The 22174-nt window shown below is 41.7% G+C and overlaps 1 protein-coding gene across 3 annotated transcripts in view; it reads right to left on the reverse strand.

Moving 5' to 3' along the window:
- CUL1 (cullin 1) overlaps positions 1-22174 on the reverse strand; it is a 104375-nt gene that overhangs the window by 26719 nt on the left and 55482 nt on the right. For all 3 annotated transcript variants that reach the window (XM_032866737.1, XM_032866736.1, XM_032866734.1), the window contains exons 3-8: positions 13354-13528; positions 11030-11197; positions 7591-7641; positions 7084-7174; positions 5977-6140; positions 541-703 (exon numbers count right to left, since the gene is read on the reverse strand). In XM_032866737.1, coding sequence (XP_032722628.1) covers positions 541-703; positions 5977-6140; positions 7084-7174; positions 7591-7641; positions 11030-11197; positions 13354-13528 — 812 coding nt within the window. The remainder of the gene's footprint in view (positions 1-540; positions 704-5976; positions 6141-7083; positions 7175-7590; positions 7642-11029; positions 11198-13353; positions 13529-22174) is intronic.

Below are 22174 nucleotides of genomic sequence, written 5' to 3' on the forward strand. Positions count from 1 at the left end.
TTTTAAAAAATGAGTAAATTTAAGGAGTATTTATGAATATCCATCTCAACTCTACAAACAAATGAGTCACAAAAGGGACCCCAAATTCTCCATTTAATATATGTATGGTATATGGTTAATTTATGAAGACCAAAGAAAAACTTTTGAATTCCAACATCAATCTTTTGTTGAGCTCCTAATGTATTCCAGTAAAACCTAAAGGGAACAAGACAGACTTCTACAAAAGTCCTTTACAAGACTTCACATCTTGAAGGATTTTCCAAATAAAAATCCGCAAGAACAAAATCAGAGGCAGTATCATTTAACACTAAAGTGTATGGAACACGTTATATTCCAAATTGAACTGAAAAGATGTTCTTCCCTCAAAGTTATATCCAAAACCCTCCACAGAGGTCTGAAACCCATAGGCGACAAGGCACACACATTCATCTTCTAAGAAATGATGCTGGTCATGTTGTGAGCTCTGAGTCTAGAATTTCAAACAGTTTCACTGCAGATCACAAGAGACATGCATGTACATCTTGAGTTTGAGAGGCTCACCTTCATTTTTGTCAGCATCCAGTAAATTCTGGAATTCTGTGTGGAAAATTTCCAAGTGTTTTTCGATGAGCACCTGCTCACACTTTCTCGCGAGTTCGTCCTGTGTGCTCTCATGCAGGTAGACCTGGACTCTCCGCTGTTCCTCGAGCAGACGGGCCTCTGCCTGCGGGGAGTCATTCAAGTGAATGGTCTAGATTCCTTTTTAAAGAACTGTTACATGAGGCAAGTTCAACTCACAACCCTGCTCTAAGAAATGAAGAGAAAAGGGGAAGGGTCCTTTGATTCTGGGTAAACGCCAGCCATATTTAAGCCATCACAATTTTCCCTGCAATATATTTCTACTTCCAGCTTTTTTTTTAAGATTTTATTTATTTGACACAGAGAGAGAGAGAGAGACAGTGAGAGAGGGACACAGGCAGGGGGAGTGGGAGAGGGAGAAGCAGGCTTCCCACAGAGCAGGGAGCCTGATGCGGGACTCGATCCAAGAACCCTGGGATCATGACCTGAGTCGAAGAGAGACGCTTAAAGACTGAGCCGCCCAGGCGCCCTCCTCCAGCAACTTCTAAATGACTTGTCAAGTCTATCATTATTAGCAGTTCAAATGTGTTTATGCCGGCTTTATGTGGCATTTCACCTTTTGGGGGTACTATCCCTATTCGACTCTCTGAGAAACCTATGGATCCTCCCTTATGTGAAGACACCGTGTTCAGGGGCGCCTGGGTAGTGGGTTAAGCCTCTGCCTTCGGCTCAGGTCATGATCCCAGGGTCCGGGGATCGAGCCCCAGAGATAAAGGGGAAATCTCTGCTGAGCGGGGAGCCTGCTTCCCCCCCCCACCTCTGCCTACTTGTGATCTATCAAATAAATAAAATCCTAAAAAAAAAAAAAAAAGACACCATGTTCAGAACCCCTGCTTCTGACCAAAAGCTACTTGAAGTCAAGAGTCACATGAATATATTCCCTGAAATGACCACATGGAAATCATTATTAGTAACCAGACTTTTAAAAAATTTTGAAAAATATTATGGCCTACTCTTGCCAATCGCTGAGAACATGCCCCTATAACTTTTGGATTATTCATGCATCTCGAGTTCTTGTAACTCCCTTCAAGGAAGAGAGGAAAACAAAGATATCATTTACTAGAGCAACAAAATAAGAAGTCTGTGTATTTTACAAAGTAGCACAAGATACGTGTGTTTTGTAAAGTGTCACTAAGGCACCACTAAATTATCAAAGCAACGACAATATTTCAATGATAATCTCAAATTATTCAGGGGATCTGAATAAAAGAGGAAAATTATTTGGTATTATAAAAGTGCTATGCTTTCTAAAATGATTTTCAATTTGGTATAATTTTGGAGAAACCTAGAAAAATTCAACTAGAAGAATAAACACTCAAGAGCCAAGAAAACAAGAAAAATGCAGGCAGGCTTTATGCTGTCAAGAATTACTAACGATGGGACAATTACTTAAACAACAGAAGTTAGAACCTTATTATGCATTCCAAATAGTGAAATGTGAACAACAAAATAAACTCGGGAATTGTCTCTAGTATACACCAAAATGCCAATGTCCTTAATATAGAATGATCTCTGAAAAATCAGTAAGCACTGCCCAATAAAAAATGTGAAAGGAATTTATAAAAGAAGAAATATAAAAACAACCTAAAGTTTCTCGTAGGAGTTAACAGAAGCACGGCATATTTGGCTAATGGAATACTATTAACCAGTAAAATAAGTAAATATAAAATGTGTTAATGTAATATATAAGTGTGTGGGGAGGACAGGTTGTTTAAAAAAACCTACAGATTTATTCCGATTTGGTTTTATTTAATTTTAAAAAGATTTATTTGAGAGAGAGAAGGGAAGAGAGAGAACATGAGAGGGGAGAGGGTCAAAGGAGAAGCAGGCTCCCCGCCGAAAAGGGAGCCCCATGCGGGACTCGATCCCAGGACTCCAGGATCATGACCTGAGTGGAAGGCAGTTGCTTAACCAACTGAGCCACCCAAGTGCCCCATCAATTTGGTTTTACATACATACTTAGTAACACTGTCCTAAGCTTAAAGGTTTATATTATGTTTGCATATTTTCTGAAAAGTCTACAACTAATGTATATATTTTTTGATTAAGTTATTGTGAAGAGATTTTTTAAAAAAGATTATTTGTCGGGGGAAGAGAGACAGAGAGAAAGAACACAAACGGGACCAGCTGTCAGAGGGAGAAGCAGACTCCCTGCTGAGCAAGGAGTCCAATGTAGGGCTCAATCCCAAGACCCTGAGATCATGACCTGAGCTGAAGGCAGATGCTTTACCCACTGAGCCACCCGGGTGTCCCAACAATAGGAGATCTTTATGTGCTTTAAGTCAGAAGTTCTAAGTTAAGCATGTACTGCTTCAGATCTAAAACTTCCCTAAGCCTGTTACCTCACAAATTCGAGCTGATACAGCACAGGACTGCAGACCCAAAAGCACCACTTTTCCTGTTTGAAGTTATACATGATCCCCGTGGACAGCAAAAACATACTGTCATAAACTTTGCTTTCTCCTAAAACAGACTCTCGCCCTTTCCCAGATGAAAGATAAGGCTCTAGTGTCACTGCTGACTCCTTCTCTGGAGGGCACAGTGGCCTTCCAGCCCCTGGTGGACAGAGGGTCGCAGCATTCTACTGCGGGACCCTTCTTGCGGGGCCAGGAGGGGAGGGAGGAGTACACCGGTACCTCGGTGATCACACAAACCCTGAAGAACGGCGGGGCCTCAGTAACAGCTTCTTTTATATACAGTGAAGCCAAGGCATGAGGGGCTGTAGCAGTAGGTTTTAGGAAGGACAGCCATTCGGACTCTGTGGATTCTCGGTCAGGCAGGCTCTCGATCATCATTGTCAGATAATTATCTGACAACACCAGGATCAAATCAAATTCAAAATGACTCAAGAAAATCCAGCAATTAAGAACTGCCCCTATTAATTCTATTAGGATTGGTTCACAGTGAAAACAAAACGAAAAACAGATTAAAAAAAAAAAGTAAGCAAATTAGTGAAGTACTATAGATTTTATTTTTTAAAGTTTGTGTGTGTGAGACATTAGTAACCTAGAAGAGTTAACTAACCTTGTAGCTCACGTTAGCCTCAATCACAGGAGACAGCAGGATCGGCAAAGCCATCCCTACTGCAGAGAAGCCAAAGATTCCCAAATGTTTCCACTAAAATACCCCTGGACGTCCCAGAAAAGGGACACAGACCCCTAGGGAATTTGCACATCAAGCCCAAAGTGGCAGCTAAAGGCTATTTCTCAAAGTCTCATGCTTTAGCTCCATTCTGTTCATGAGTTTTGTATGTTACTTCCTGACAATGTTTTAATATAAATACAATTCCTCTTCAAGTCTTTAAATCAAATATGTCCCCTTCTAACCTGTGGTTTGCACTTTCTCAGCCTTCTGCTGGAGGCTGTGAGTCATGTGTGCCAGTACCAAACACTTACAACACGCTTGCTCTTTTCCCAGCACCAAATGTATACATTACACAATTATCATTCCCATTTTACAGATGAAGAAATGGAGGACCAGTGGGTTAAGGTCGACTCCCCAGTAAATGCTGAGTAAGACTCTTAGCCAAGGCTACAGCCAGGGGAACCGTCCACAGGGTTAACTTCCAATTTTGTGCTCACAGATTCTCTGCGTTATGGACTTCCAGAATGTGACAGAAGTCATGTTGGGTAAGATCCGACTGGATTTGGGCCAAACCATTAACCCGGCAAGAAAGGAGCCCCCTGTGAGAGCACCAGGACACAGGAAGGCTGGGTCGCCCCAGGCTGGAAACATCCAGACCACCGGAAATCCTTGCTCCTCATGCTGCCTTTGGTTTTGGGCCTGACTGAAAACCCGACCTGCCTGCTTTGGGAGGGCTCGCGTAGATTCTGGGAACTGAGGACCCACAGACACGGGCTCGTGTGCTCGTGCGGATGCGGCCCCAACAAAAGCCCCCCACATGCAGCAGAGCTCAAGCAGAGACGGGGTCCCAAAAACCACACGGCTGAGCTAACCCAGGAAATAACAGGCACTTTTGTTCCCAAAGTTCAGGCATTTAACCCACAGACATTACACAAAGGATCACTCCTATTTGCAAGTGAAAGACTTCTGAGGACTTGCATTTTTGTTCGGCTTCGAGAGCGCAGAAATTTGTCAAGGACTTCCAACTTCCAACTCCTAAGGCCCACTTACAAGCACGCTCCCCAATGGGAAAATGCAGCCAGAACACCACACACAACCCGGGTGGGACTCCTGCGCTCGGGGTGGCTGGCAGGTGCTCCCACTGAGCCGCCCGAGAACTTTCCATCTTAGCACGCAGACCACGTGGCTGTGCACGCCCGCCCTTCGCTCCCATGTGGAGAGAATCAAGGGCAGAGCAGAGATCAGGCACCGTGAGCTCGGCCTCCTGGAGATCCCGCACATCTCGGACAGGGGTCAGAAAACGAGAGCCTACGGGCCAAACCCTGCCTGGCGGTAAAATTTCACCGGACCACGGCGACACTCGCCTGTGCAGAAGCTGTCACGGGCTGCTCTTTTCATGGCAGAGCCCGGCGGCTGCAGCGGAGACCAGGGAGCGAGCACGAAGGCCAAGCTATTTGCTACCTGACCCTTGACGGAATGGGTTTGCTGGCTCCTCACCTAGGTCCCTCCTCACAGTGAGAAGTGCAGGATACCCGTCTTCCCGAGAAAGAGAACCCAAAAGCCACTTACACTAGAACTTCACTGCAATCACTGAGCACAGAAATTCCGATCCGTCTCAGATTCCGCTGTCTCAGAGGGACCTCCGCCACTAGAACTCGAAAGCTGTACTGGAGATCGTTAGAGAGTATTCCAGATGTGAAAAAGCAAACATCTAAAATTTGGAAATCTGGGGACACCTGGTGGCTCAGTCAGTTAAGCTGCTGCTTTTGGCTCAGGTCATGATCTCAGGGTCCTGGGATTGAGTCCCACATCGGGCTCCTTGCTCGGCGGGGAGCCTGCTTCTCCCTCTGCCTCTGCCTGCCTCTCTGCCTACTTGTGATTTCTCTCTCTCTGACAAATTAATAAATAAAATCTTTAGAAAAATTGGCAAATCTAGTAACCGTTGTTTCTTGAACACGTCTTTTCTCACTGACACAGGACTGTGGCTCTCACTAGACACACGCAGACATGCTGGGGGACTGCTCAGGGCCCAGAAGTCGCGCGGCTATTTCCATCCTCAGAGCAGCAGAGAGAACACGAAGCCATGATGCTCAGATGAATTTATAAAAGCTGCTCGGGGCCCCGGGAGAAACACCGGCACCTGCCCGGACGGTACAGGACAACAGCGCCCGAGAGGTGGCCTGTGCGGAAGCTGCCTACGTGAGAAAGGAGAGCTCACCTGAGCGGCGGGGACTGTTCTCACTTCCGTCACCGCACGCGCCACCGTTAACTTACCTTCTTCATATACTCAGTAACTGGGTTCTGCTGCAAGAATTCAGTGCTCTCCCTGGTATAGAATCTCTCCGTGTCAGCCAAAAACTGAGATTCAAAGGACTCTTTATACACTGTCAGCGTAGGGCCCTTGGCAAACGCATCATCTTCATTCAGTCCCAATTCCACTAGAAACAAAGAGGAACTATATTTCAATTACCCCAGTTTTTATTATATTTTACCCAATATACCCACGTGTGTAGCATGCAGTGTAAGTTTATAAGGTGAACGGACAATGACAAGGCTGAAGGTCAATCTCTTGCTCACTGGTACTCAAGTACACTATTCCAGTGAAAGAGAAAAAGACACAAAATCCAAGACATGAAGGCAGGTAATTCTGACCCATGGCCAAGCGTGCTTCAGTTATCATGCAGTGCATTTAAAAAAACTCTTGTATTTCTAAAAGCTTAAAAATAATAAACATGACATTTATTTTTAACTGAAGCATAACTGCCGAACAGCCTCCTGGTTTCCGGGCTCCATCACAGCAAGCTGGTATTTGGGTACAAGACGGTCCCCACAGTTAAGTCTAGTCCCCATCTGTCCCTTGAAGAGTCATTACAATATTACTGCTTCTCCCCATGCTACACCTTATCCCCCCCGTGACTTAGTTTATAACAAGACATTTATAGCTCCTAATCCCCTTCACCAATTTCACCTGCTCCCTAAAAATGTCTTAACTTCCAGAGAAATACGATGCCACCTAAGTTTTTAAAACACTGTCTTAGCTTACTGGTTTCTCAATCTCAATTTTTCAACCTGATAGAGACTCTGGTTATCATCCGTTAATGACACTCAACTATATCATATATACAGTAGCTCAATACGAGCCCAGAAAATAACTCAAATGTCTAATTCCTCAAAATTCCCTTAAGGTACAAAGATCAAACAATTCTTATGATGGGTAAAACTGAACAGAATCACACTAACTTAGAGAGAATTCCGACTGCCCTGTAACTGCAAACAATATTCTTAAATCTACTGAGGTGTCTGCAAGTGAACCCGGCAGAACACCGTTACGGCTGCTATTCGGTACAAAAACTCTGGCCACATTGAAGGGAGACTGTTTACCGTAAGACTGTACAACTCCACTTATCAGTCTTGTATTGATGGTTTCACCGTTTCTCTCCTTTTCGATCAGTTTTAGAACAGCATTCGTTACCTTCAGGAAGAACAAAGAAAAAGAGACATGTAGGTCCTAGGCTACAGGATGCGGATTCCTACACATCTCTCAGCCTGAGCTCACGAGACAGTGCAAGATGGAAGATACTCGAAGGACGAGCTAAAGGAAGGGGAGACGATGGCCAAGGAGCAAATCGGCAAGGGATTTTTTTCTTTTTTAAAGATTTTATTTACTTATGACAGAGAGAGAGAGATCACAAGTAGGCAGAGAGGCAGGCAGAGAGAGGGGGAAGCAGGCTCCCCGCTGAGCAGAGAGCCCAATGCGGGACTTGATCCCAGGACCCTGAGACCATGACCTGAGCCGAAGGCAGAGGCTTTAACCCACTGAGCCACCCAGGCGCCCCCCCTGGGAGGGATTTTGAAAGGAAAACAGAACACGCTCACCCAAGTACGTACCTGCTTGTTCAGCGGCCTGAACAGACAGTCTCTCCAAGTCACCAATGCAAGCTGCGTGACAAGAAAACAGAGAAGCGTAAAATGTCCATACTTTTACCATTTTTTTCTAGGACGGAAGACACAAGAATCTGCCTGGATCTCACTGATCCATATTTCTCGATTATAACTGGGCACAAATCGATCATCATGATGAAACGAGAGCCACTCTCTCGAGTTCACGACTTCAGGAAGTATCAGAGTACAGATGTTTTTTAGCTCACACTTTAATAATTAAGATAAAAAGGAAATCTGGATTTTAGAAGATACATATCAGCTTACAGGACAACAGCGGAGTCAACCTCTAACACTGTTCCCTGATCTAACACACTGAATGAAGATAATCCCTTTTATCACAGTTTCCTAATAGTAAAATAAGTAACAGACCAAGTTTTGTATCTTAATTGTGGTGATTTATGTTGCCTGGATGCATACAACCGAAAATGCACCAAAATTACATAGAGGCAATTCATTATACACAAATTACTCAGATTTCCCATTTTACTTGCATTTGTGTGTGTGTGTGGGGGAGGGGGGGGTCTTTAATGAAGTTTTTAAACTTTCCACAGAGGTAATACCAGAAAATCACTGGTAAAAGTCACTACAAAATGTCCCCCCAAGAGAGAAATGTTGTAATTCGTTCCTGATTTTTAAGCTGTTTGTTAAGAGGGGTACTTCTCAGAGTAAAATTCAAATTCACAAGGTTCAGGACTCAAAACAAACTGAGGAACTCACACATAAATGCTTTCAGTCTCGTTCTCCCCAAATTTAACCACAGATAACGCTGGATTTACAGAAGATCTGTATTATATGTAATACACAGAAACGATTATATGTAATTTAATGAATATAACAAACTGAGTGATATTTCTACCACACAAGAAAAGACAGTATGAAAGCAGTATTTAAGACAAAGCTGTTTTTTAATTTATTATATTAAAAAATTTTAATTCCAGGACAGTTAACCGAGTTATACTGGTTTCCGGGGTCCAGCAATCCTACACATCATCCCCTGCCCGTCGCAGTGAGCGCACGGAATGCTTCCCTGTTGTCCCCTTGCTTCCAACCACCCTCCCTCCTGGTAACCATCAGCTTGTCCTCTATAGGGAAAAGTCTGGTTTTGGGTTTGTCTCTTTTTCTTGGTCTGTTTCTTAAGTTCCACGTATGAGTAAGATCACATGGTGTTTGTCTTTCTCTGACTGACTGATTTTGCTTAGCGTAATTCTCTTCAGAGCCATCCATGTTGCTGCCAATGGCGCGATTTCATTCTAAGAGAAAACTATTTTTAATAAAGTATGAATACATACTTGTGTAATATTAGCATAAAAATAAGACTTCAGAATTATTTAAAACTATGATATCCAAAAAGATGCTGGAAAGGAAGAGGCTCGTTTTTCAGGAGAAATGCAACCCGGGGCAATTATCTGGAAAATACATTCCTCCCTGTTCAAGTTCTCTGTCGCTCTCCTTTCTCAACTCTTCAGACTGGTTCAGTGCAGGAGTGTGGCAGGAGGGAAAAGGCGATGCCATGGCTGTGAACTCCTAGTGAAGGCATTCTACACCTTCAAAAGTAACTTTTTTCCAAACATTTTTCTAAATGAAGACAGCCTTACACAGCTCTAGTTCAACTCTGGATGATTTGTCATTTGGACGGAAGAAGGAAGAAGAGTTGGCAAGGTACGAAAGAAAGGCCAGTGGTACACCAGAGTGAGTTCAGAGGAAGAGTGTCAGGGAAAAAATCTTGCTCAATCACTTTAATGTATCAGGAATGAAATTAATTCATGTCTTCTGGTGGACATGAAAGGAAAACAACTTTCTATAATTAAAAAGGAAGAATTTTGAGAAAAAAAGTCAAACTATATTTTTTGACAAATCATCCCCACCTTTTGGAACTTCTTGAAGATACAATGAGAGATTGCTGTGCCCCCCGGTTCCATGGCTAATGCTTAAACTTTAAACAAACTCATCAGGTTCACTGGAAGAGCACACAGAGGAAATTCTGCTTCTAGACAGGGATATTAATCGGCCTCTGCTACCATGTATGGCTGCCCATTATATTACCAAATGGTAACTACAGGATTTAAGGATGTAGAAAGTATGAATTTTCAAAGTAAATAAAAAAATAAAAGCAGTCCAATCTTGAGGTATACTTGTACTTCCACTTTCTTTAATCGTTCTTGAATACAGTACACAAAAATCTAAGTAATAATGATTTTTAGGAGTCTGATGTTATTGCGGGGTGCACATGGTGTTTCGGGTCAATGTGGGATCCAAGAGGAAATCAACCCAAATCACGCTGATTCCTACACCGACAACTTTTTGGTCTCAAGAAAGCATTTGCAAATGGAAAAGAAAAGGCCAAGGACAAACGGCTCGAATCAAAACACTAAACCTAGAAAGTTTTGTGCAAACTATACAACCAAGTACCTTTACGAAGTACCGTTTGGCAGAGAATATGAACTCTGTAAGTCGTAAGAGTGTCACGCATCTATGACACATGATGCTTTCCTCTTACTAAACTGTAGATAGTGAAGCAATAAGGTACGGTATTATACCAACATTCTCGGATTCGGAGAGAGCCTCACTGTGCAGAACTTGGCATCTTCATACCACTGGTCCGAGGAGAGTAGAGCGTGTGCATGGGACAGCCCGTTCTGAACAGATGGCCCGAGCTGCGGTCAAGTCCTCCCCGTCACCACGTTCTGACACTGGTGCTCCCACCTGACTGCGCGTCAGACGGAGTGCGAGGGCCTGCGATCACACACTGCTGGGCCCCAGTCATCTGAGTTTCTAACAAGTTCTCAGGGGTACGAGATGTGGCGGGTTCGGCGACCACATTTTGGAAACCTATGGGCCTAGAACAAGCTTCCCTGACTGAAGAAACGTGATAACGAAGATGATTTAATCGTGCGAACTCTGCCTTTTCAAAATCGATTTTCATGGGGTCTAAAAGAAACCTTCAGTTTCCGGTCATATTATTCATATTATTTTGTAAAGTGAGAGAGGGTAGGAGGACCTCTCCCAGGACAGTCCTCTCCTTGAACAGTTTCTTAAACCCCAAGACCCCAAGGGCCGATCCGTGAGGTCTGCGTTTCGGGCCAGGGCTGCGTTTGCCGGACGTGGGCAGTGCGTGGGAGGCCAGTGCTAAAACTGGAACAGTGCCAGGCTGCACCGGATGGCTGGTCAAACAACTACAGAAGAAACTTGTTATCAGCCCGTGCATCCTTCCCCTTTCCTGCCCCCAAGATATTTAAGGGTCATTTATTGATAAATTAAAGTAGAAGGAATTAGCCTACTATTCTGAAAAGGGCTTCACATTTGCCTAGATTCCCCTACTGATAGGATCCGGTATCACTAAGAAAATACACATGTGAAAAGTGATTAAAAAATACATATTTCTTACAGAATAGATCTCATAGATTCCTTTTCGTCCCTCATCACATTCACGGCGAACCCAATGTCTGTTGAGGTAGGCACAAATTCCATTCAGCACTTTGCTTGAAAATCGATAATCCTCCCACTGCTGCGTGTAGAACTTGAGGACACTCTCATCCATCAAATCTTCTCCATCCTAAAAACAAGTTCACTCAAGCTCTTAATTTGTCACACGATAAAGACAAAAATTAACTAAAACAAATCTACTGCAGTAAAATACATTGATGTGTTTGGTTTTAGATGAGCTTTTTGTTTTGTATACAAAAACATGCTCATTAATACCAATTCTCACCAGACCACAGCTTGTGAGAATCAGACTAGAGAATTTTTTTTTCTGATGAACCGTTAGTTTAAAGAGTGAATTTTAATAAAAATTTTTTCAAAGTGCAACTTTTTCATTGTGGTATTAAATATGCATATATACTCGAAGAAGCTGGAATATTTATTTATTTAGAACCTTGAACTGTTAGAATGAAAGTAATTTGTTTTTATTAACAAGCAAGGAATTCATCTCAAAATCATCCCTATCTTTGATATTTTCTAATAAAAATTAAAATGTCCTATGACCACAGGGCTAATACTATTGGATTTTTTTTTTAATGCCCCTTTTTCCTTCATTAAATTTTATCTAAAAACGATACATGTATAGTTTTTGTAGTAATCTGTCACATTTCTGTAAAAATAAAGTAAGTACAATGGTGCAATATTTCTTCCTCTTTAGCAAGACCTCAAGGGGAAAATGTGCATTTATCAAAATTATTTTTACCAAGATTTCCACAACTTAAACCACAAATTTTTATGTGAAGGACCAACTTGACATTTTTTTCCAGGTATTAACGACATCCACAAGGTAAAGCCTATCCTTGGAAAACTGCACATTCTATGCAGTGTCCCCGACAGATCCTGTGGCAGAAAAGCAACAGCCGAGGAGGGAGGAAGCCCTGCTGGGGACTAAGGCCCCGGGGAAGCCGCCCCCTTAGCTCACCTCGTCTTCAGCTGGACTGTAAGAAGCCCAAGTGCCACAAACATGTGGTACATGCGTGATCCCACAAGCCGCGCGACAACCTGACGGCATCTTGATACACCCACGTTTTTGTTCATTTATATTTAAATAAAGGAACTATAAAATGTAAAGCTGAGCCCCTCTGGATTATGGTACATGACCTTTCTTTAAAAATGCAAAGATATCACCGTTACGGCCTGGCCACCAATACTCTCATACAACACGCTACGCTACTACTCCTCGCTTCAATGCTGAAGAATAACTCATTCCAGTGTGCGCTTCACCAAGCATTGTGAATAAAAAGAAGGACACAGTGGGTTTGGCAGGACATCAGAAACACTGCTTCAGGAACATGAAAACTTTAGTCACAATTTGTGGTCAATCAACTATGGCCTGTTAGAATGATACTAAGTTTCCAATTACCTTGTAAAATGTATTAGGAAAACATTTTCGAAGCATGCTGAAGTGTTTGCCTAATACCTGTGTAAATAAAAAAGTCTTTAAAGGATATACACGGAGCACAAAGTTCCCTCTCCCAGGTGGAGAGGTCGTCACTCTCTCTACGTGGTATGGGCAGCACCAGCTGACGGGGCCACTTGCCCATCCTGGGGCTGGATGGAAGGCACCACACTGCCTTTGTCAGAGAGGATGGAGAAGGCAGAAAAGGAAGGGGAAAAAACTCCCACCACTGCCTGAGCAATGGCCTGGGGTGGGAGGAACCTATACTCAAAGGCCACGGATATTCGGAGAGAAACCCATCCTAGCCAAGAGCACGATTTCACTGTGGTTCTGAAATATACTACAAGACCTTGTGCAAAAGGCAAGGTCACATGGGAAAAATGTGATTTCTGAAGGCTGGATAATCTTATGATCATTTATACATTTGTATACAAAATTTATACATTTGTATACAAAACACACTGGGTTCAAAATACAGCATTAGTCATCTGAATTCATAATTACATGCCCGAAATTAGAAGATTCATCAATTTCTAACAACCAAATATAAAATGGTTAGTAATTTAAGGAACGTACTACTATGGGATAGCTATCAAAAACTTCTCATTAACAAATTAAAAAAACAGAAAAGGGCTTATGGAAGTTCCACCTTCACAACAGGTAAAAGACTAAGCAACAGCGAAACACCTTCATGCACACATCAATGCTGGAAACAATGAACACGACGTTAACGGTGCAAGATTCAGCATTCACTCGTTACCATCATCACCTCACCACTACTTTTACATGTTCTATTATAAAATGGTCAGCACGTATGTTAAACATCTTACCTTAAGAAGATTTGTCAAGTAATTCTTCAAAAATTCTTTAAGTCGTTTGTATAATTCCAAGCCAACAAACTGAGCTCCCCCAGGTGTCTGTCCCTTTTTCGATTTGGAAGGAGGGACGCCAGCCCCGCGGGCTTGGTTTGACTGGTGAACACTCGTGCAGTAGTTATAAACATGACTTGGAGAAAAGTTAAGGAAGTCAACACACATCATCGATGTCAACAATGATTAATACTGCAATACTTTTAAAGAAAATATATTTATACCAATATTTCCTATCAACACAAATCCGTTAAAACTAGAGTGGAAAAAAGATTCAACACCATAAAGCTGAAGTCAATTAGCATTTCTGCAGGCCCAGGGAGCAGCCTGCTGAGAACGATGGAACGTTTTGAGGAAGGCTGCCGAAGAAACACAGGACTTTCTAATCACGTAACGTGATTGACCTTATGGGATATTGTCCTGAGAGTGTATCAGAAGGCATGAGAAGAACTGGCAATTGGTACAAAGCTTCCAAATGAGAGAAATAAAGCAATTATCACCTTCAAGAAAAACAAAAAGCTATAACCACAGTCTATTATGATGCTTAGCTGTATTTCTAGAAGCATACATTATAATTATCAAAATAACAACTACTTTAAAATTATTTATAAATGAATTTAAAGCTATACTTTGCAGACAAAGGGCAAAACGCAGAAGAAATGGCAGTGCAAGAGACTACTTATTACTACCGAAAGTCGTGGGTGTGTAAAACCAGCCAATCACCGAGAGCAGGACTCCTGGCCGGCTAAGAGGGTTGGAGATGAGGCAATCAGAGAAGACATTGCTAGAGACAGCAAGCAGCTGTGGGGGGCCGCTGAGCATGGGAGACAGGACGGCTAAGGCAGAGAACCTCTCTTCTTGTTCTAACCTTTCATACTATCTCAGTTTGCCTGCATGTAGTACTTCTGGGCTGAAGCTAACTAAATGATTTAGGAAGAAAAATCTGTAAGGCAAAATATTCCGACCCATTTGTTTCAAGTTAGTGGATAAAGATAGAAGAGATTTCAAAGAATACCCCATATTCCAAAATACATCACAAATAGATTAAGAATGAAAATATACAAACCGAAACCATAAAACAAAATATACACAGACATTTGATCTCAGATTGGGGAAGGCTATTCTAAGCAAAGTCATCAAAGCTCTGAAATTCTGAAAATATTTCAGAAAAAGCGATCTTCAATGAGTGACTATCTTTAACCAATTAAAATTAAAAAGTATGAAAAAGTTAACCTCCATAGGAACATAGGCAGGGTAAACCAACAGCAAATCCCAAAGCTGAAAAATATGTATTAATGGCCAAGGGTCTAAACAAAACAAAAAAACAAAACAAAACAAAAAAACCTTCAACCTCAGCAGTAATCAAAGAACTATGCCTTAAAACAATGAATCATTTTATTAAATGTTTCAAATGTACAAGAATGGCAGATTTTAACACAGGGTGAACTCTCATAAAACTCATGATCCAGTCTGGACAAATCTCATATCCCCACGCCTGTCTCATTCTACCTCCATCCCTCCTCAACTTTTTAGGAAATTAAATAGAGCAGATTTGCAGCAGACCTGCCTCACAGTCCTCCGGAATGCCATTTCGCCTCCTCTCCCTTGGGGCAAACAGCGCCATCATGTGGTGCCTGGCATTCCTGTGAAGGTCTTCAGAGCTTGCTGAGAAACGATGCAAGAAACCGCTTTTCCACCTGTACTCAAACATCAGATACAGTAAGAGCCACAAGAAATTATCCATCTTCCTGTCCACAGACCCTACCAGTGATCACTTGGGTTCCAACTTGGGGTATTTACAAACAAAGCTGCAGAGAACAGTACTAGCAAGTTCCCTCACATACATGTTCGAGTTTCTCACAGTAGAATCGCAGGTGACAGGAGAGGACCACCACGCACTCGACGACACCCTGTCGGATGTGCTCTACAAGCCACTGGGCAGACACCGGCAGTGCACGCATTTCATTGCCTACCTCCAAATCGTGGCCTGTCCTGGTTTTCATCAGCATTTGTCTGATTACAGGGAGACTAAGCAGCTTAGGAATTTATCATTTTCATTTTCCCCCCTGTATATTCTCTATCCTATCCTTCATAATCTTTTCAAAAACAGAGTCTGCTCAGACACTGATGACGACTGTATAACATGATACAATCCCTTTGGAAAAAAGGGGCAGTTTCTTCTACAAATGGTGGTAGATACGTGGAGCAGAATACTGGTCAGCGGTGTAAAAAAATGCATCATGCATCAGTCTTAAAAACATGTCAAAGGGAAAAAGCCAGATATGCATTGTTCCATTGACAGGAGGTTCTCAAACAGGCAAAAGTCATCTATTGATAGAAATGAGGAGTGACTTCTTCTTCCCTGGAGGGAGAAGACTGACCACCTCTGTACCTTGAGTAGGATACGGTTTACCTGGGTGTATATACATGTCAAAAAAACTTAAAAAAAAATTCAAACTATCCCCCCCTTAAGATCAGTGCAACACAGTATGTGAATTTTGCCTGAAAAACTTAAAAAACGTAAGCACGTAATAAGTGTTACAAACTACTGTACACCAAAGTGTATAGTGAAAATCCTTGCTTCATCAATTACATAGTCATTACTATCTTCTTGTAGTTTGTAGTCTAACGTTTTTTTTTTTAAAGGAAAGCACCATATAAAGAGAAATTCTTATTTGCCATCATCAAATTTTCACAAATTTTCTCTTACGGCTTACACTTTCTTAGGTAGGAAATCCTCTTCTCTGCTAACGCGCTAGGACCAGTACATTTTCTTCTACAGCTGATTCTGCACTGAGATTTCTAGTCTACCTAAAGTAAAACTGTGCATGAGGAAGAAATATAATTGTATGTTTCTCTGCAGGGATATGCAATGGTTCACAAACCATGTATGACATTATCTATCCTTTCCCCACTCTGGGTACTGCTGCTTCTAGAAAACTGTCCACTTCAGTGAAGTTTTCAACTATCCTGCCCACTTGTCCAGTCTCTTTTATAAAACCTGTTCTGTGATGTACTTATTTTAAATGTTTTTATGATTAATCATGCAGAAAACCAGTTTGGGGGTTATTTTTATTACTCTTTTTAATGTACTTCTTTGTATTATTCTCTAAAAATCCTTGTTCTGGTGGTGTTCGCTTTGTAGTCTTTGTTCTTTTTAATAGCATTTAAAACTTCAGATTTTTTTTCTTCACATCATCTGTTCCTATATGTATGGGTTTTCCTTACTGTTCAGTTGTATTTTCTTTCATTATTAGTTCTCTTAAGAGTTATTTAGGATTTTTTAGATTTCCAAAGTGACCTTTTTTTTAACTTCTAAACAAACCCCTTAATTTCATCTTAGAATTAATCAGATAATGTTATTTCTTTGATAGTTTTTAAAAATGTGATAAGACCTATAGCTGACTGATTTTCTTTACATGTGCTTGAAAGGAATTCCCATTCTCTAGCTTTTGGGTACAGGGACTATTAGAACAAGTTGGTCAACTCTGTTTTTCAAATCTTAGTGATTTGTCTGTTTATTAATTACTGAGAATTTTTTAACAGGTATCTCTCTAATTAGATTTGCTAGTTTCTCTTATATGTCTCTAAAATACATCACATATTTTGAGGCTGTTAACAAATATATAAACTTTGAATAATATCACTGATAACTCATTCTTTTTATCACTAGGAGGTAACGGTGTTTACTCTTCACAATAGTGCCTTAGAAAATCCACTGGACCAGAGGTTAGTACACTTACTCCTATCTCTGGTTAGAATTTACCTCAAATATATTTGTTCCACTTCATTTGCAACTTTTACATCTCTGTGCCTTGGCATGTCTATTGCAAACCACAGCAAAATGCAGTCTTGGGGGAAAAAAAATGGTGCAAGTCTAACAGTCTCTGATGGGTAAGTCTGGTTTTATCATAACACCAAAATATAAATATACTTTCACATATTGTTTTATGCATTGCTATCTGGATTTTTACTGTCCTTTTTTTTTGTTTGTATTTTTTGTCTTCTTTTCTTTCTGTTGGATTGATGGATCCCTTAATCTGCTCTAGTTTTTTACATCGTTCTGGAGTTAATGCACTTTATTTGGTTATCTTGAAATCTGACATGCATTCTTAGCCTTTCACCAGTTCTGGAAAATTCTTGGGTTGCCATCTCTTGAAATACTTCTGTTCCCATATTTCCTAATATATGTATGTCAAACATTTTCATGTCAACTTCCGTATCTCAATTCATGTCTTCAGTTCTGTTCCATCACGTTATCTTTGCTCAAACTTTCTTTTTCTTGATTTTCCATCTAGTTAAGTGATTCTGAAAGAATCTGTGTCAAATTTGCTGTCTACTTATAAACATTTTATTTTACAACTCTAGAAGTTTCTGGGTCCCATCCTCCCACCCCTTGGTTTCTAGTTTCTTTTTAAAGTCTGTTTTCTTTCTCCTGTTTTATTCCTTTGTATTTTTGATTCTTTTATGTAACCACTTTTCACATTCTTAGGGGCACCCTCTGAAGATGCTTTTGTTTGACGTTCTTGGGCTCTCGTTCTGCTGTTCCTGCTGTGTGACTTGTTCTCACGGAATCTCTCCTCTGCTCTGTAACCTTCATTTCCAAGCGGGGGAAATCCCTCCCAAAGCCGGTAATACAAACTCAAACCCAAGGTAACAAATTCTCCAGACATTCCCCACTCCCCCCACACCCACAACTTGGCTGGAACTACTTTCTAGCTGCCTCCAGGGCAGAGTGAGCCCATTACTTTTCCAGTTCACCTTGTCACTGAAGATCTCCATGGAAACAGCAGCTTCACCCTTCCTTGCCCGGCTACAAGGCTTTGCCTCCTTTTCTGTGTGGCCTCTGTCTTCCACCACCCCACCCCTGGCTGGTGCCCAAATCCTCATACAGGCACACAGACACTCCTAATTTTGACCTAGCACCCATTTCTAGGTGTTTGGGTCCAAGGAATTTTTTTTTTTTTTAAGATTCTGTCCATTCACCTGTGAGAGAGACAGACCGTGAGAGTGCCGCACAAGCAGGGGGAGCAGCAAGCAGGAGGAGAGGGAGAAGCAGACTCCCTGGTGAGCAGAGAGCCTGCCCTGTAGGGCTGGATCCCAAGACCCTGGGATCATGACCGGAGCCAGAGGCAGATGCTTAACTGACTGAGCCACCCAGGTACTCCTCCAAGAAATCCCCCACTCCAAGAAAGTCCTTAGGTTACCTTGTTCACACGGACTTGTATTTCATGGCAATATATGCATCTCCAGCTATTAAATTAACAAAGGCCTTTTAAAAAAACAAGCCCAATGATAGCTAAAGTGCAGGAAAATGGGAGCTTCAGAACGTACATAATTACGATTTTTCTGGAATAAAATTTGGAAATATTCAAAAGCCTTAAAGTGCATTACTTTGATACAGCAATTATATTCATAAGCATTTATCATGGAGAAATTATCACAGAAGCATAAAAATACTTAGCTAGTGAACTACACAGCATTGCTCACAACGGCAAAAACCTTATGTATCATTATTTTAAGTACCACTAAGAAAATGCTATCAATTATTTTATATTTAAAGATTAGCTATTTAGACTTAAACAGATTTATTCTAACACTCTTTGTAAGTAAAGTTAAATGAATTGTTTGAGACATTCCCGAAAGCTTTCCCAGTCTCATTCCGCTGAGTCCCTGTTAAGCAGGTCTGTGTTTCCCAGGTACCACCATCCTCTGGCTCACCGAGGATGTGTACGCGGCCTACGAGCTGTCCACAGAGGAACCAAGGACTTCCGCACTTCCTTCTCACCTGCTCCCACCCACTTTGTAAGTTTTGGCCCTAAGCTTGCTTCATATTGAAAGTTTCATTCAGGGGCGCCTGGGTGGCTCAGTCGGTTGAGTGTCTGTCTGCCTTTGGCTCAGGTCGCGATCCCAGGGTCCTGGAATCCAGCCCCATATTGGGCTCCGTGCTCAGTGGGAAATCTGCTTTTCCCTCTCCCTGCTTGTGCGTTCTCCCCTCTCCCTCAAATAAATGTATAAAATTTTTAAAAATTCTTAGAAGGCTTTTTCAGGATTGATTCTTCACAAAGTCCGTAATGGTCTGCTGACAGAACGAGGTGCAGCCGAGTCCGCAGGTGCCCGTAACGATCTCTGTATCACGACGGCCACCAGACCAACTACGGTACCGTGCCACCCACACGAGGACGCACTTAAAAAAAAATAAAAATAAAAACCCAAATCTAGAATCAATGAACTGTGGTACATTCACAGACCAATATTAAAATATGTTAAAAAGATGCCAATAAATGAAAGAGCAGCTTAGAATAACAGCATCTCAGTCTGGTCCCGTCAGACACGGAGATAAAAGGTGATGCATCCATTTGGACCTTATTTTTTTTAAGTTTTTATTTAAATAATCTCTGCACCGAACGTGGGGCCTGAACTCATGACCCTGAAAGTTAAATAAAAACTTTTAGGCACAGATTTCTTTCTCCTTCACCAAGTACCCTTGCCAGAGGAAAGGCCAGAGCGCTGAAAACATCCCCCCCCCACCATTCCGTCCTCCCAGCCTCACCTCCTCAAAGAGGACCTGGACCCAAGGCAAGGAACCTGGGCCTCACGGAACAAGCCAAAAGGCACCACTGCAGTGGAAAGGAAACCTCTTTTAAAGTTTCTACCCAGTTTAACTCCACATTCATTCCCAAATTAGGATGACCCTCGCCATTGCCCAGTCAGCGTGGACAGCAGTCAGGAGAGGCTAGATGGTAGTGGTTAGGGTTCCTGCCCATTCAAACTCGAGTTTTCTTCTAACAACGTATATCTAAGTTAGACAAGAAACGCAGAAAAACATAATAAAAAGCAAGAGTGTTATGTCTCACCCTCCCCCACCCACGGTGGCAACTACTCCTGAATGTTTTTTTGATTCAGAGGATGACTTGTCCAGGCAGAATCGGATGCCTGTCATCTTCTCTGACCGATCAGCCTTTGTGCAGTCACTGAAATCCCGCCGGCAGAAAACACAGCGCAGTGCAGTCCCCCACCCTGATCCGCCTTCATCCCAGAACTCACGTCACCGTGGACCCTGTATTAGTCTATGCGGAAACTTTAAGTTATACTTTAACCTTCGTCCTGAGGCCAGTACCAGTGTAATACCTAACAGCATTTGGGGTGAAGAGACACTACGAACTGGAAGAAATATAAAACCAACCTTCTGAAGACACCAGAGAACAAACACAAGAAGTTTATATGGACGGGCATCCTAGTCATGGAAGAAGGGAACGGCACAACCCAATTTTGTTGGTATGAAAAAACAAAACAAGAAAATGAGACCCACTCTCAAGAGATCACTGAAAGACCAACCTGGAGATAACCCAAATGTTGGGGTCAGGAGATAACACAGAGCCCCAACAGCTACAATCCAGAAGATTAGGGGAAACACCTACAGAATTGAGTGAACACTAACTGCAGTAAAATATAGGAACTACGAGAAAATTCTAGAACTGAATGTTTTTACATACATATATATATATATATATATATATATATATATATTTTTTTTTTTTTTTAAAGATTTTATTTGACAGAGTGAGACCCAGTGAGAGAGGGAATACAGCAGGGGGAGTGGGAGAAGGAGAAGCAGGCTCCCTGCCAAGCAGGAACCTGATGCGGGGCTCGATCCCAGCACCCTGGGATCATGACCGGAGCGGAAGGCAGCCGATTAATGACTGAGCCACCCAGGCGCCCCTGAATGTTATATTATCTAGAATAAATTATTTACTAGATGGGCTTGAGAGCGGAATGGTGTTAAGACATTATCTTGAGAGCAGAATGGCGATAAGACGTTATCTTTTGTTGGTACAAAGACACCAACAAAAATGATAAATTCCGAAGTAGAGAGAAAGGAAACGAAAATAAACTGCTGAAAACCAAAGGGGAGAAAAAAAACTCTTGAAGGCCGACAGGAGTTTCTTTGTAACATACCAAAAAAGAATTCAAATTACCACTGAGTTTTCATCAAAATGAGAAAGGCCAGAAGACGGAGTAGTCACATCTCCTTTAAATGTTGAAAGAAAGAAAAAAGAAACACCTATCAATCCAAAATGTTTTTTCCAGTAAAAACATCCTCCAAAAATGAAGGTGAAATAAAGGTATTTTCGTATAAAATAAAACTGAGACTTCACATAGTACACACTTGCATTTCAAGGGGAAGAGAATTAATACTACATGAAACCTTAGAAACAGTAAGTATCTGGTAGGTATAAAAGACGATTTTTCTTAATTCTTTAAAATACAAAGGACAGGGGCACCGGGGTGGCTCAGTTGCTAAGTGTCTGCCTTCAGCTCAGGTCATGATCCCAGAGCCCTGGGATCGGGCCCAGTTTTGGGCTCCCTGCTCAGTGGGAAGCCTGCTTCTCCCTCTCCCACTCCCCTTCCTTGTGTTCCCTCTCCTGCTGTGTCTCTGTCAAATAAATCTCTGAAAAAATAAAATACAAAGGATAGTTTAAAACAAAAACTTACAATACTGTCTTGAGCATATGTAGATGTGACAAAAAAGATGTAACTCTACAGTTAAAAGGTTTCTATATTCTCTGACCTCCTACAATATTAACTCTAAATATAGTGCCCCACAGAACAATAATGAGAGGGTTAAGGGTGCTGATCCTCCAGGCAGTCAGAAATCCATATACAACTTCTGATTCCCCCAAATGTAACTACAGTCTAGTGTCAACCAGAAGTATTACTGAAAACATAAACAGTCAATGAGCACACATTTTGCATGTTACATGTTTTATATGCTGTATTC

Source organism: Lontra canadensis, unplaced genomic scaffold (assembly GCF_010015895.1).
Source record: "Lontra canadensis isolate GAN:19392208 unplaced genomic scaffold, GSC_riverotter_1.0 scaffold2, whole genome shotgun sequence".
Taxonomy (NCBI): Eukaryota; Metazoa; Chordata; class Mammalia; order Carnivora; family Mustelidae; genus Lontra; species Lontra canadensis.